This window comes from Lolium rigidum, chromosome 5 (assembly GCF_022539505.1).
Source record: "Lolium rigidum isolate FL_2022 chromosome 5, APGP_CSIRO_Lrig_0.1, whole genome shotgun sequence".
NCBI lineage: Eukaryota > Viridiplantae > Streptophyta > Magnoliopsida > Poales > Poaceae > Lolium > Lolium rigidum.
The window spans coordinates 78882987-78895353 of NC_061512.1; the positions used below are offsets into that span (position 1 = coordinate 78882987).

General features: G+C 47.0%; 2 protein-coding genes across 2 annotated transcripts; one reads left to right on the forward strand and one right to left on the reverse strand.

Annotated features, from left to right (window-relative positions):
* The first annotated feature begins 4178 nt into the window (after nt 1-4178).
* LOC124656142 (MADS-box transcription factor 20-like) lies at nt 4179-6708 on the forward strand. The gene is made up of 7 exons (XM_047194942.1): nt 4179-4363; nt 5185-5263; nt 5378-5442; nt 6117-6216; nt 6315-6356; nt 6444-6482; nt 6610-6708. The coding sequence occupies exons 1-7, from the start codon at nt 4179-4181 to the stop codon at nt 6706-6708; spliced, it is 609 nt and encodes a 202-aa protein (XP_047050898.1).
* A 3906-nt stretch (nt 6709-10614) lies between these two features.
* On the reverse strand, nt 10615-12003 carry LOC124656143 (AAA-ATPase At3g50940-like). Its single transcript, XM_047194943.1, has one exon. It carries the CDS (start codon nt 12001-12003, stop codon nt 10615-10617), a length of 1389 nt encoding a protein of 462 aa, XP_047050899.1.
* Nucleotides 12004-12367: the final 364 nt, after the last annotated feature.

Consider the following 12367-nt stretch of genomic DNA (forward strand, 5'->3'; position numbering starts at 1 on the left):
TCATACTTCCGCAGTTTAGCATGGCCTTGTCCTTCGTCTCCTTCTTCACTCGGAAAAAGAATTGCCATAGTTTGACGTCGGGTCGGATCCCAAGATGCCCCTCGCAAAGAGTTGCGAAGTTCGAGAGCAGGAGGTAGGAGTTGGGGCAGATGTTGTGGGGCTGGAGCCCGTACGTATTGAGGACGGAGATGAAGAACTCCGAACAAGGGAGCGACAATTCGCGCTCGACCCACGCCTTTTTCATGACACGTTCATCCGTGTCGGGCTTGGGGACGTCGGAATCGCGCGTGAAGCTCCAATGCTCGGAGATCATGCCTTCGTTTTGAAGCTCCCGGAGCTCCGCGTCTGTGGTTTCGCAGGGCCACCATTGACCCCTCACCCCTTCACGGCTCCGGGCCTTGGACGCTTTCTTGTTTTCCGCCTCCTGTACCTTGGCTGCCATTCTAGCTTGGCCTTGTAGCTCCTCTTCGAGCTCTCCGAGCCGTTGGGATCCGGCCTAGTAAAATACTGGAAGAGGCGGAGAACGGTTGAGCAAGCCTAACGTCGGAAACATATGGTGGTAGGTACGCAATGGGATCCGGGCAAATTGGTTCCACGGCACTGGGATCCGGGCTACTCGGAGAACTACCAGTGTAGTGAGGAGAACCGTGAGGCATGCTTCCGGCTGCACCCATGCGAGCTAAGTTGAGTAACCGGAAAATCTACACTACGACTACTTCTTCTTCTACAAGACCGGTGCACGTACCGGCAATGGCGCGACGGTCCGGCGAAGTTCTGGCGAGGTAGAGGTCGACGAACCGGCGGATTCGAGCCTCCGATGACCACGAATCAGCGGCGGAGCTGATTTCTTGATCAACCGTGGCGATCTTGGTTCGAGGAGAGGTTTGGGGCGGTAGCGCGAGAAGCTCCCGTAAGGAAGGTTCGCCGGAGTTGAGATCCGTCGGGCGGCGCGGCGCGAGGAGGAAGACGAAGTGGTGAGGCGCGGTGAAAGAATGAAGAATTACCGAGCCGCGGGGTATTTATAGGCCACACGCGGAGATTCGGGATTCGGATCCAACGGTGGAAACGGAACGGTCGCACCGTCGGATGGATGACACGTGTCTTAGGTCAAGTGCGGTAAAACGACGTAGAGGTAACTTAACCATGCGCTCCCGAAATTTCTGGCTAAAGATTCGCATCTACGAAAATTTAGCGCGGGAAATAAGGAAGTTGTGCGCGGGAAAGGCGGAATCTCCGTTGCGATACCAATTCCGAAGACAAAGGATTTCCGAGCAGATGAACCCGGAATCAAGTGAAAGTTTTGAAGCTCTTCGAGATTCTCTTCGGATCCAAATTAATGAAGTCGGAGGAATGATGAATCTCGGAGAACTTCGGGGGCTACTGTTGTGGGTATACTTTATGGGTATATCAACGGCATGGCCTAGATCCGACAAGCCCGGGTGGCCCATAGTTGGTGATGAGGCATGTGGCCCATCGGGCGGCCCAGTTGCTATAGATCCTGAAGGATGAAGTCCAGCCCAGGAACAGGAAGCCGGATCTCAACCGACCTACGAAGGAGGCCGGATCCGTGACGGCCCATGAAGTATCCGGATCCAGCACGTACTTGGAGGAAGGCGGATCCTTGACGTACACGGTAAGATGTTGTACCGCAGTTAGGCAACTTGTATTTCGGCTAGGACTCTCCATGTAAACCCTAGATCCGTGCGCCTTTATAAGCCGGATCCCGGGAGCCCTAGAGGCACAACCACAACTCATTGTAACAACGCGAAAGCGTCCTGATAATTCCAGACTAGCAGCAGTAGGCCCTGTCATCGTGTAGGTGTTCCGAAGCTGGGTAAATCGCGTACCACCGTCCCGTGTGCACTCCGCCCTATGGGCCCTACTTCTTCTCCCCCTCGTGAGGATCCCTCCTCCGAGGTACCGTCGATTAGGCAACGACACACACAAAACCAGAAAACCTATGAGCTACTCTTGAGTCTTCCGATCCTGAGGTGCAGCGAGGGCACCGTGCACCTGCAAATCTATTCAAAGCAAACTATGCACACGGTGAAATTCATTCTTGTGTTGTTATCAAACACACATAACACTAAGGATAGATTTTTCTCTTTCAGTAACCCATCATGCCTCCACTTAGAGGGGTAACAAAAATCCATTAGGATAGCATCCATTGGGAAAAGGGTAAGAAAACCAAGAGAGAAGGGAAAGAGAGAAAGTTGAAGGAAGAAGGTACATCAAGCACCGGGCCTTGCCCACAAGGTTGTGAAGACTGGATATGCATCCTTGTCTCCTTCAAAATGTTGTTCCACCATTCTTGGTGAGATTGCTCCAGTCTGTAACTCTTGTGCTCCAAATCTTGTTGTTGGCATCCAAGATCTGCTTGTATCTTGATGTCTTAGAACCTCTAGTGCTCCCTAGAGAAGAACTTATTGTATCCCCATTTGATTATAGTGGAAGAAGATTTGGGTGGCTTCGACATGTGGTTTTTCCTCTCAAGTTGAGAGGTTTTCCACATAAAAAGGATTGGTGTCCCTGTGTTGATTTGGTGTTGCAGTTCCCACTTCGGAAATCCTAAGAACTTGATGAGACATTGGCTCAAGGAGTGTCTGACAAGTTCTTAGACCATTTCCTCCATATATGTTGTTGCATATTTTTCTTCCGACACGAGTAACGGTCCACGAGTTTGTACACAGTGGTGCTGATGTTTACATTGATTATGCTGCATATTTTCAGATCATGTTTAAGTATGTGCTAATCTCCAATTAAGGGGTTACCCGTTATCCTGACGGTTTTCCCAACGCATAACAAGTGACGGAGCCACACCCTGACCACAGCTACTCAGGCTCAGGATGCACTACACAAACCTGCCTTGAGCTTTCTATATCTGCGCATTATAGCATCTCCACCACATCCCACATTAGCCAATGGGGGCTCTGACACAAAATTGGCACCCATCGGTCCGAACGGCGCAAAAACGTGTATGGCTCCCATTACCCGCAATCAGCCGTGCATTACACAAAATGTATTGATTTGTGACCCTGTTTAGTGAAAGTGGATGCAATGGTTGCAAATCTTTGAAAATTTAGTACCAAATGGTCATAAAATTGGGGGTATTGGACACACGCGAACACGGCCGCCACATAAGTCTCCGAAAGGTGGGCCAAAACTGTCATTGACATAGAGTTTAATCATCATTGTTTAATGGTGCCCACCCATCTCGTTGGCTCCCTAGCAGACGATGTCCCCCTAACGGCATGCAGATTACATCGACACGTCATGGGCATTAAACAAACATCGACATTAATTCCCACGGCCGCCCCCTATACACCGGTCTCATCATGTCACCGCTATTTCTCCATGCTCCACGCCTTATCGTCGCCACTAGCTGGGCCTCACGATGGTGTAGTGGTCGGTGCAGGATGCTAGCTTCATCGACATGCCCTCCAACAACGAGGACTAGATTTAGTTTAGTTTAGTTAAAATACTAAATTTTTAATTATATTCGAGTAGTTTGTTCAAATTGGTGAGTTTAAAATTCTCAAATAAAAAATATGGTTTGGTCTAGTCTCCGCTAACCCCAAAGCGGCCGCTGGATGGAGATGCTCTTAAGTCTTAAAATGTTGTGCCAAGAATTTGGTTAAGGCATACGTATATTTTTTATTATTATTGAAGGAAGTTATACGTATACTTTTTTTTGTTAAAGCAAAGTTAGTACGGAGTATAATTTGATTAAGTCTCTGCAAAAAAACTGGTTAAGTCCGAGTGTTACCACCCCTAGCCATGGCTGGCAGCCACACAACCGAGACGGAATCCACCTGCAGTTCCTCTGACCACGGGACCTCCACCGTCCGTACCACCTCGGTGCCGTCGCCCGCCACTCGCCGGCGGACAGCGGCGTGTGTGGCGCCTGTGCGCGTGGGCTGCCACCCCGCAGGGGCACCGAGCCAACGGCTTCCGGCCACGTACGAAACAGAGCCCCTCCGGCCAACCATAGCTCGACAGCGCCGCCCGTGCCACTGTCGGCCCCCACAGTGACGGCCCCGCCGGGTTACTATAAATAGGCTTGCCTGACACCGCCTACCTATACCTCCACGCTCCTCACCTCGACACTGCCAAAAATAGCAGCAACATAGCAGCTGCAGGTGGCGGTCTGTGCCCGGAGGACATTGCGTTGCGGCGGCATGGGGAGGGGGAAGGTGCAGCTCCGGCGGATCGAGAACAACGTCAGCCGGCAGGTGACCTTCTCCAAGCGGCGGTCGGGGCTGCTGAAGAAGGCGCACGAGATCGCCGTGCTCTGCGACGCCGACGTCGCCGTCATCGTCTTCTCCGCCAAGGGCAGGCTCTACGAGTACTCCGCGCACACAAGGTCAGCACCCATTCCGGCCGGCGGCTCCATTAATTCCGGTGTTGCTATTCTCTTTTCTTTTCCAGGCTTTTCACGTTTGTTACTCTATATTTTTTCCTTTCACTATGGCATACTTTTTGTTGAGAAAGAGAGTAAAATACTACTGTACTACGTAGATATATCTACCTAGCTAGCCAGTGAGCCGATCGCATATAACATTTGTGGTACATTTCCCTTTTCTGTTTATTTCCTGTTATGGAACTATTGCCCTTGAAGTAAAAAAAAATACTCAGCTGTTTCGGTACATGCTGGCGACCATGGCCTAGTATGTTCTATTTATGGAACCATATATAGTACGCACATGTACCTGCTCTTTGTACTGCCACTATGCCGCGGGACTACTATACAGTACAGTACCCTCTCTGCACCAAACAAACACAACTGAAAAAACAAACAGTGATGCATGTGTGAGAGCATGACCATGCTGGTACAAAAAGATTCCTCGAGCAAAACACAACGTGCCTATTTACTTACACTCTACACTAGTCGCTCCTCGCCGTTCTGTGTAGCTGATTGAGAAAACTATGCCGCGGCACTCTTATACAGTATTGCAGTACACTACTCTCTGCACCGACGTACACACCTGAAAAAATGCATGCGTGGGACGTACGACCTCTACTAACGCATGCTGGTACCAAAAGATTCCTTCAACAAAGCACAACGTGTTCATTTACACTAGTTTGTCGTCGCCCTTTGATTGAGGCAACTTTAGTTATTTTCCTTGGTTTGTGCAGATCAATTAATTACTTGTTGTTGTTAACTCGATTTTGTTATTTCTTTAGCATGGAAAGAATCCTCGAGCGATATGAGAGATTTTCCTTATCTGAAGGAAACGTGGTCGAAGAATTCACCGATCTCGAGGTATGGAGTACATTTTAACATTCTTTATCTTATGTATGCTGCAATGATCTAATTATGTATTATTGCGCTTGTTACCTTAATTACCAAGTACTATTTTAAATTTGTACTGGACAGGGGAGTATGAACTACGATCATATCAAGTTGACTTCTAGGATTGAAGCTCTGCAAAAGAGTCGAAGGTAACAAAAGGGACAATAGTTTTTTACCCCACAAATGAAAACTAAGAAACTATCATAGAAAAAATAAATTCTTAAATGCTGGTGTCACTAATATCGTTGCGTATGCAAAACTGTAAAGTATATACATACTATCTCTATGAATTAAAAAAAAAAGCTGCATTTTTAAGTACTATCGTAAAGGTACACGCAGCTTACTAATTTTTTTTGGTGGGGGTGGGTGCGGGCAAAGATGTCATTTATTGATGTCAGTGAGTGCTATAAACAGAAACATGTGACTTGATATTTACCCATTGGCAAGTACAAGGACATGACTGCACGCTAAGGCAATTGATTGGCTGGTTTCTCCAGGAGCAGAGCTCGAGCTCAGTTTTGAATACCCGCTTAGTATCTCTAAGAATAAAAAACAAGTATATTTTTCAAAGTAGTATCATAAGGTACACGTAGCTTACTACTGAAAGTAGTACAAATCAATTAAAATCATCTGTTATTCAAAATTGATCATTTTGGTTACAGCTGGATAATTTCTTGACAAAAGATAAGCGAGTTAAAAATAATAATCTGAATGTGTCTTACCATTTTCAGAAGTTGAGAAGAAAAATGCTAAACGTGCACACGTCATACATTTTTTTTCTAGAATAACTAATCTAATTTTTACTAATCCTGCGTGCACTCAGGAATCTTATGGGAGAGCAACTGGATTCCCTGACAGCGAGGGAAGTCCAGCAGCTTGAGCAGCAGATTGGCAATGCCCTCCGGAACATCAGGCTCAGAAAGGTGCACACAAAGAACTGCTAACTATTACTTAGGTAAAAGCTATGTTTTCTTGGTCATCATTTCACTATAGCTAACTGTTTTGTGGTTAATTCGTTCAGAATCATCTCTTAACCAACTCGATCGGGGAGCTCCAAAACAAGGCAAATCTTACAATATATTGATTCTTGAAGGTCAGATAGTCCTCTCAGTACCTGCACTTTATTAATCCTTTGATTTCATCGCTGCAGGAAAGGATGTTGATGGAGCAAAATAAAATTCTGGAGAAGGTAAATTTAACTCCTGCAAAGAAAGTTTGCTTTAATTTTCGGTTGAACACAGCATGATTGCTCATATGGTTGGACTAAACTTTTAGGTGAACTGAATCAAATATTTTGTGTCTATTCATGTCAACAGGAGAAGGCTGAAGTCCTGGAGGCATCCCTGCACAAGAACCGCCCTGCTCCTTTCTGCAATAATACAGTTGCCTCCCTGCCCAACCTGAACATCTGGTGAGGGCATTCATCCACTAATTTCTCCTATGCAGTGCATGTTTTATTGCTTCAATCTCCAGTTCTTTTCTTCTGACTGCAAACGTTAGTCTGAACATGGACATGCATCAAACCACAGAGGGACGTGACACCTCAGAGCCAGGATCTGAGACGACGACAACGATCAAACGAATGAGCAGCGGTGGCGGTTATGTCATTCCTTGGTTGATGCTCCGGCCGTCGTCGGATGACTAGAGGAGGACCGAGTACTTGCATAACATATGTTTTAGTGCAAGAACCTTCAGAATTTCAGATGCTATGTTCCCAGACATTGCTGCTGAATAATTTGTTGATTGCTAGCTTCTGGTTTTCTTATTGTAGCGTTAAACATGTACTGAAGAAAAGCTCTAGTTAGTTCAAGCTACTAGTTTGATGTGACTCCTGTCATGTGATATATGCTGCCGGATTTGGATTTATTTTGGATGTTGATTTAGTGGAAACATTGACGTGGACGTCATATCACTTCATCTTTTGCGCTTTTTGTGCTGCAGAATTGTAGAACTAGTACCGCAGGAGACAGGGGGCAGTAGACTTCCTTGAGAAAATAGCAACGTTTTAAATAGCATGCTATAACAAATAGTGGGCGATTGTACATACATTTCATTTAGAGAGACACTGCTCATGATGGTACAACGTGCTATTAGGTGGCGCTGTGGCGCACTATTTGAACATTGGAAAAACTGGAACCAAAGTTGGTCATATTTCAAGTGTGGTGAATTAGTTGTTGAAAAGGCATATTTTTTTATGATACACGGTACAGGCGCAAACGCACACACATATGTACGTACACTCGTCCCTATAAAAATATTTTTACCCGTGCCAAGTGTTGTACTAGTAGTTGTACACTAATGAAGTTTCGATGCTTTCTCATTAGGGAGCATCGACGGTATGGAACAACCGTGGCCTGGAATGGTGGGCTATTTGTTTGGGCCTGGTAATTTCTAGCCACCGTTTGTCATGCTTGAACCCATAGGTTTATATGTTACTGATCTACTGCCATGATTTTTATTTCTTGTTTTGTAACGTAAGAAGCTTCTGTCCATCCATAATACACGCAGAAAATCAAATATTACAAGTTCTTAATGTCACTCGGTCACACACTAATACTACAAGTTGTAACTCTACTTGTAACCATTGTTCAAAAACTAGGCCGATTCAGCGATTACTAGGCAGATTAATCGCTACTAGGGGTCTAACCGTGTCGATTATCATTAATCGCTTGTGTTAATCCTTTAGCCCGATTAATCATACTGAAAGTCCGATTACTAGGTATGTTCCCGATTAACTACTACACTTGGTCAAAAAAGTTGCAAAATTTTCAATGCATATTGCTAGTACAGGCGCTACCCCTCCCCATTAAAGTAGGTTTTGCGAAGCTCCCGCTTGATTGTAGCCTCCAGCAGCTCAGTTTCCACTGTCGCTAACTAGTTACTTGCCCTCCTAGACCAGTGGCTTGCAGTTGCCCAGACCTCAGATACAGGAGCTCGTGCGGGAGCTCGAGGATGCCTTCAATAGGTTAGGTGGTTGAGGTGTAAGAGGGGTCGTACCCTAGGTAGGTGGTGGGAGAAGATAAACTTCAGAGGTGAGAGGAGAAGAAATGGAAGGAAGGAACGCGACCTCGGCTAGTGGATCCTGATGCGCTCGTGACCTTGAAGATTAGGTCACGGAGGAGAAGAGTACATGTTTTTTGAGATTTTAGGCTCTAGACAAGTAGGGCCAGGCATATAGAGGCTCATATACTATTATTTTTATTATATAAACTATTTTCAAGTGCTAATTTGTGTATGTTGCACCGATTAATAGCCGACCGATTAAATCAGTTAATCGTCCGAATTCCGATTAATCGCTGCTCCCAAGCCGACCGAGCAGTTAACGATTACCGATTTTCTTAACATTGCTTGTAACTGGATAAAATCACCTACAACCCAATTTACAACTGGAATATAATTCAGTTGCAAATGAAAAAAAAACACAGTTAAAACCACATTGACAATTAAAAAATGACTGAACGCAGTTGTAATTCCAGTTGTAACAAAAAAAAAACCTCAAGCTATAACTTCACTTGTTGCAACCGCACTTACTACTGGAAAATGTTCTGTTGAAACCCATTTGTACCTGGTAAATCTCGGTTACAACACAGTTGCAACTATAACAATCTCGTTTGCGACCCACTTGCAACTAGAACAAAATCGGTTGCAACCTCACTTAGAACTGGAAAATCTCAGTTGTAACTGCCACAATAGCACAAAGCACAACACAATTGAATGGTTCACGAGTAGCTCAGCCTTGCAACAAACGAGCCCACCACCGACAAAAGATCAGTGGCTCACTACGTTGTGATCTAAATTCTTATAAAGGATAACCTTTGACGAACGGAACGAGGCCCGTCGCTGGATCACCATCAACCTAGGTCAGCACTGCTACGTACACCTCCTGTAAGCCACTGCATGGGATTAGTTGAATTTCCGAAATCCCCGAAGCAATGTAAACTCTCCACATACAATAAAGATTTTGCTGGCTAGTGCCCGTGGTTTTTACCCTTCTCATCGAAGGGATTTTTCACGTTAAAATACATGTGTCTCCCCATATTGGTTTGATCTTTCTTCTTCTCTTTGCATGTCGTGACTACACTAACAAGCCCACAACAGAAAGAAAAAATGGCATTCCCTATAACTGCCTTGCAAAATAATCGTAAATAAATCTTGAAAACCAATCAAACACATGACTACCTTACTTGAAACAAAGAGACCTCTCAACACCACGACGTCCAGAAAACAAATACTCCTTTCTGTTTAGAATAATTGTTCAAAAATGTATAGATGTAGATACATCTATTTTTAGGAAATTATTTTGAATCGGAGGAAGTAGAAAATAGCGGGATGGCTCATCTCCCCACAAAAAGTGTCAACCGATCCTAACCCATAAAAGATCGGGCGGTTGACGAATTATTTGAAAGGTAACTTAGCTCTCAACTAGTCAAGAACTTAACTAAAAAACCAAGAACTAGCAAATTCCTTTCAATTAGAGACCCACTAGCGTGGCGATTGCTTGCAGGACCCAATGATAAGTTCACTCGTGGCAGCGAAAAAATAGATACAAGAAACAATAGTTTTCGTCCCGCCGCCGTGAGATTAGGACATGTATAATGAGGTGATGTCGGCCTTTTCTTATTTTTGTCATTTTTTTTTGACGAAAGGGAAATTTTTATTGATCAAGGAATGGGTGCTGCATCCTGCAAACAAGGCAGTCTAATAATGGCTGGCCCGTGACGGTGCCAAACCATGGTACATTGCGAAGTGTAATCATATCAAGCTAGGATGTGACTGACACCATTCAACTCTCTACTGATAAAAATTAACCTAGCACTCTCTACCCTAATTACATAAGCTCTTGACGTCGCTAACAAATGTTGCCACCTTGGCACGGTTGATTGCTCTTGTTATTGATCAATGATCATGGATGTCGCTAAAAAACAATCACTCTCGATCGACGATGATGGGATTCTCCGTGCGCTCTAGAGCTAGCGCAAGACCTTCGTTAAATGCGAGGATTTCTACCTCAAGAGGGTTGTCGCATGTTGTTTAATTGGAGAAGAGTGAATGAAGAAAAAAGAAGGTTATCTTTCCTTAACTAAAGGACCATCCCTTACAAAATAAGTTAATCTGATTTTTTATTAAAATTAATGAACTCTTATTAGTTGTTAGAGATGACAATACGAGATAATACATTATATAACTTATATTCAGTGTCTTTTCTAAATGACGTGAACCGCTAAGAGAAGGCAAACCTTCTTCACTACAATTGTACATTGTTAGAAACTCGTACGGATCTTATTCCGTCGCGCATTGCCGAGTAGAATTTAGTTAACCTCCTAGCACCTTCCATCATGGTTTGTGACGTTGCTCTCACCGGCTGCCCCCTTCTTTGCCTTGATGAACTTAACAAGATCCAGAAGCGCCGCGTCGACGCCGTCATTTCTCATCAGAACCTCAGCGACCTCCGCCGGTGTGATTTGCACCTCTTCCATGAGCTGCTCGATCTCCGGAAACATGGCGTGGTCTTTGACAGAGTGGTAGTTGCTGGCCAAGATCCTAAACGACTCCGGGGTGCAGTAGCTCATGTGGGTGTGCATGTCCATCCTGCCGGGCCGCAGCAGCGCTGGGTCCAGGCGCTCCCGGAAGTTAGTGGTGAAGACGATGATCCTCTCGTCCCCACTCGTCGACCACAGCCCGTCGACGAAGTTGAGCAGCCCGGACAGCGTCACCTTGTCTTCGCTGTCATCTCCCGTGAAGCCGGGCCTGGGGGCGCGCCTATCGGGGCCTTGGTCGCCGGGTCGCTGGTGCAGGTCGATGCTGCAGTCGATGTCCTCGACGACGAGGATGGATCGGTTGCTCATGCCGACGAGGAGCCTGCGGAGGTCCGAGTTGGACTTGACCTCGGTGAGCTCGAGGTCGTAGATGTCGAACTTGAGGTAGTTTGCCATGGCGGCGACGAGGCTGGACTTGCCGGTGCCCGGCGGGCCGTAGAGCAGGTACCCGCGCTTCCACGCCCTGCCGGTCCTGCTGTAGTATTCCTTTCTGTCCACGAACCTCTCGAGGTCGTCCATGACGGATTTCTTGAGCGTGCGGTCCATGGCGAGCGTGTCGAATGTGGACGGGTGGCGGAGGTCGACGGCGGTCCAAGCGTCGTACTCGACCATGTGCATCTTGAGGTTCCGCTGGCGGTCCCTGATGGCCTTGGCCGTGTCGAGGACGAAGGGGAGGTACGAGGCGAGCGCCTTCTCCTTGTGCTTCTTGTGGAAGCTGAGCTCGAAGGACCTGAGGCAGACTTGGAGGCCGCCGCGGCCGTGGGCAGCAGCGCCGCGACGGTTAGCGGAGCAGCCCAAGACCGCGGCGGGGTCGCGGGAGACGAGGCGCCAGGTATATTGGACTCCGTCGTGGGCGTCGACGGTCTCCTCCCCGTGGTCCATGGTGAGCGCGATGCCCTGAGAGGATTCGTCGACGCGGCAGGCGCGGATGCGGCGCACGCCCGAGTCGGATGCGGCGCGCGCGGCGAGGTAGGCGCGTGCGGCGTCGTAGAGGTGATTGGGCGCGAGTCCCTCAGTCTCGTCGATGACGATGGTGTGGAGGGAGGAGAGGCGGGCGCGGAGGGCGGAGAAGGAGAGCTCGTCGGGGAGGAGGCCTGTCAGCAGGCCGTGCAGAACCATTGCCGTCCCCGCCGCCGTCGCGGCCATCGCCACGTACCTCTCGTACTCCGACATGGCTGCCTAGCTTAGCTAGATAATCCTCCTCTTGCTCGACTCGATCGACGGAACGAAGCAATCTTACAACCTCGTCTGCTAGAATCGAGCTCAAGGCCTGAAGCCGGAAGGTAGCTAGCTAAGGGCAACGTCAACGTGCGTGCTGGTATTTATTAGGAGTATTTTCTTCCTTCGACTCGGGGCCGGCATGATCTCTGTTCTGTATTACTTCTCGGAACAATACAGAAGTTGTACCAGTCAAGGACTCAGGGGTTGGGGATAAGTTCAAATCTGATCACAAGTTGTTATCCGGTTAAAACAAAGTTATCCGAGAAACAAGATCATACTGTGTTTTAGGTGTCCTTTAGATATAGACAAAATCAAA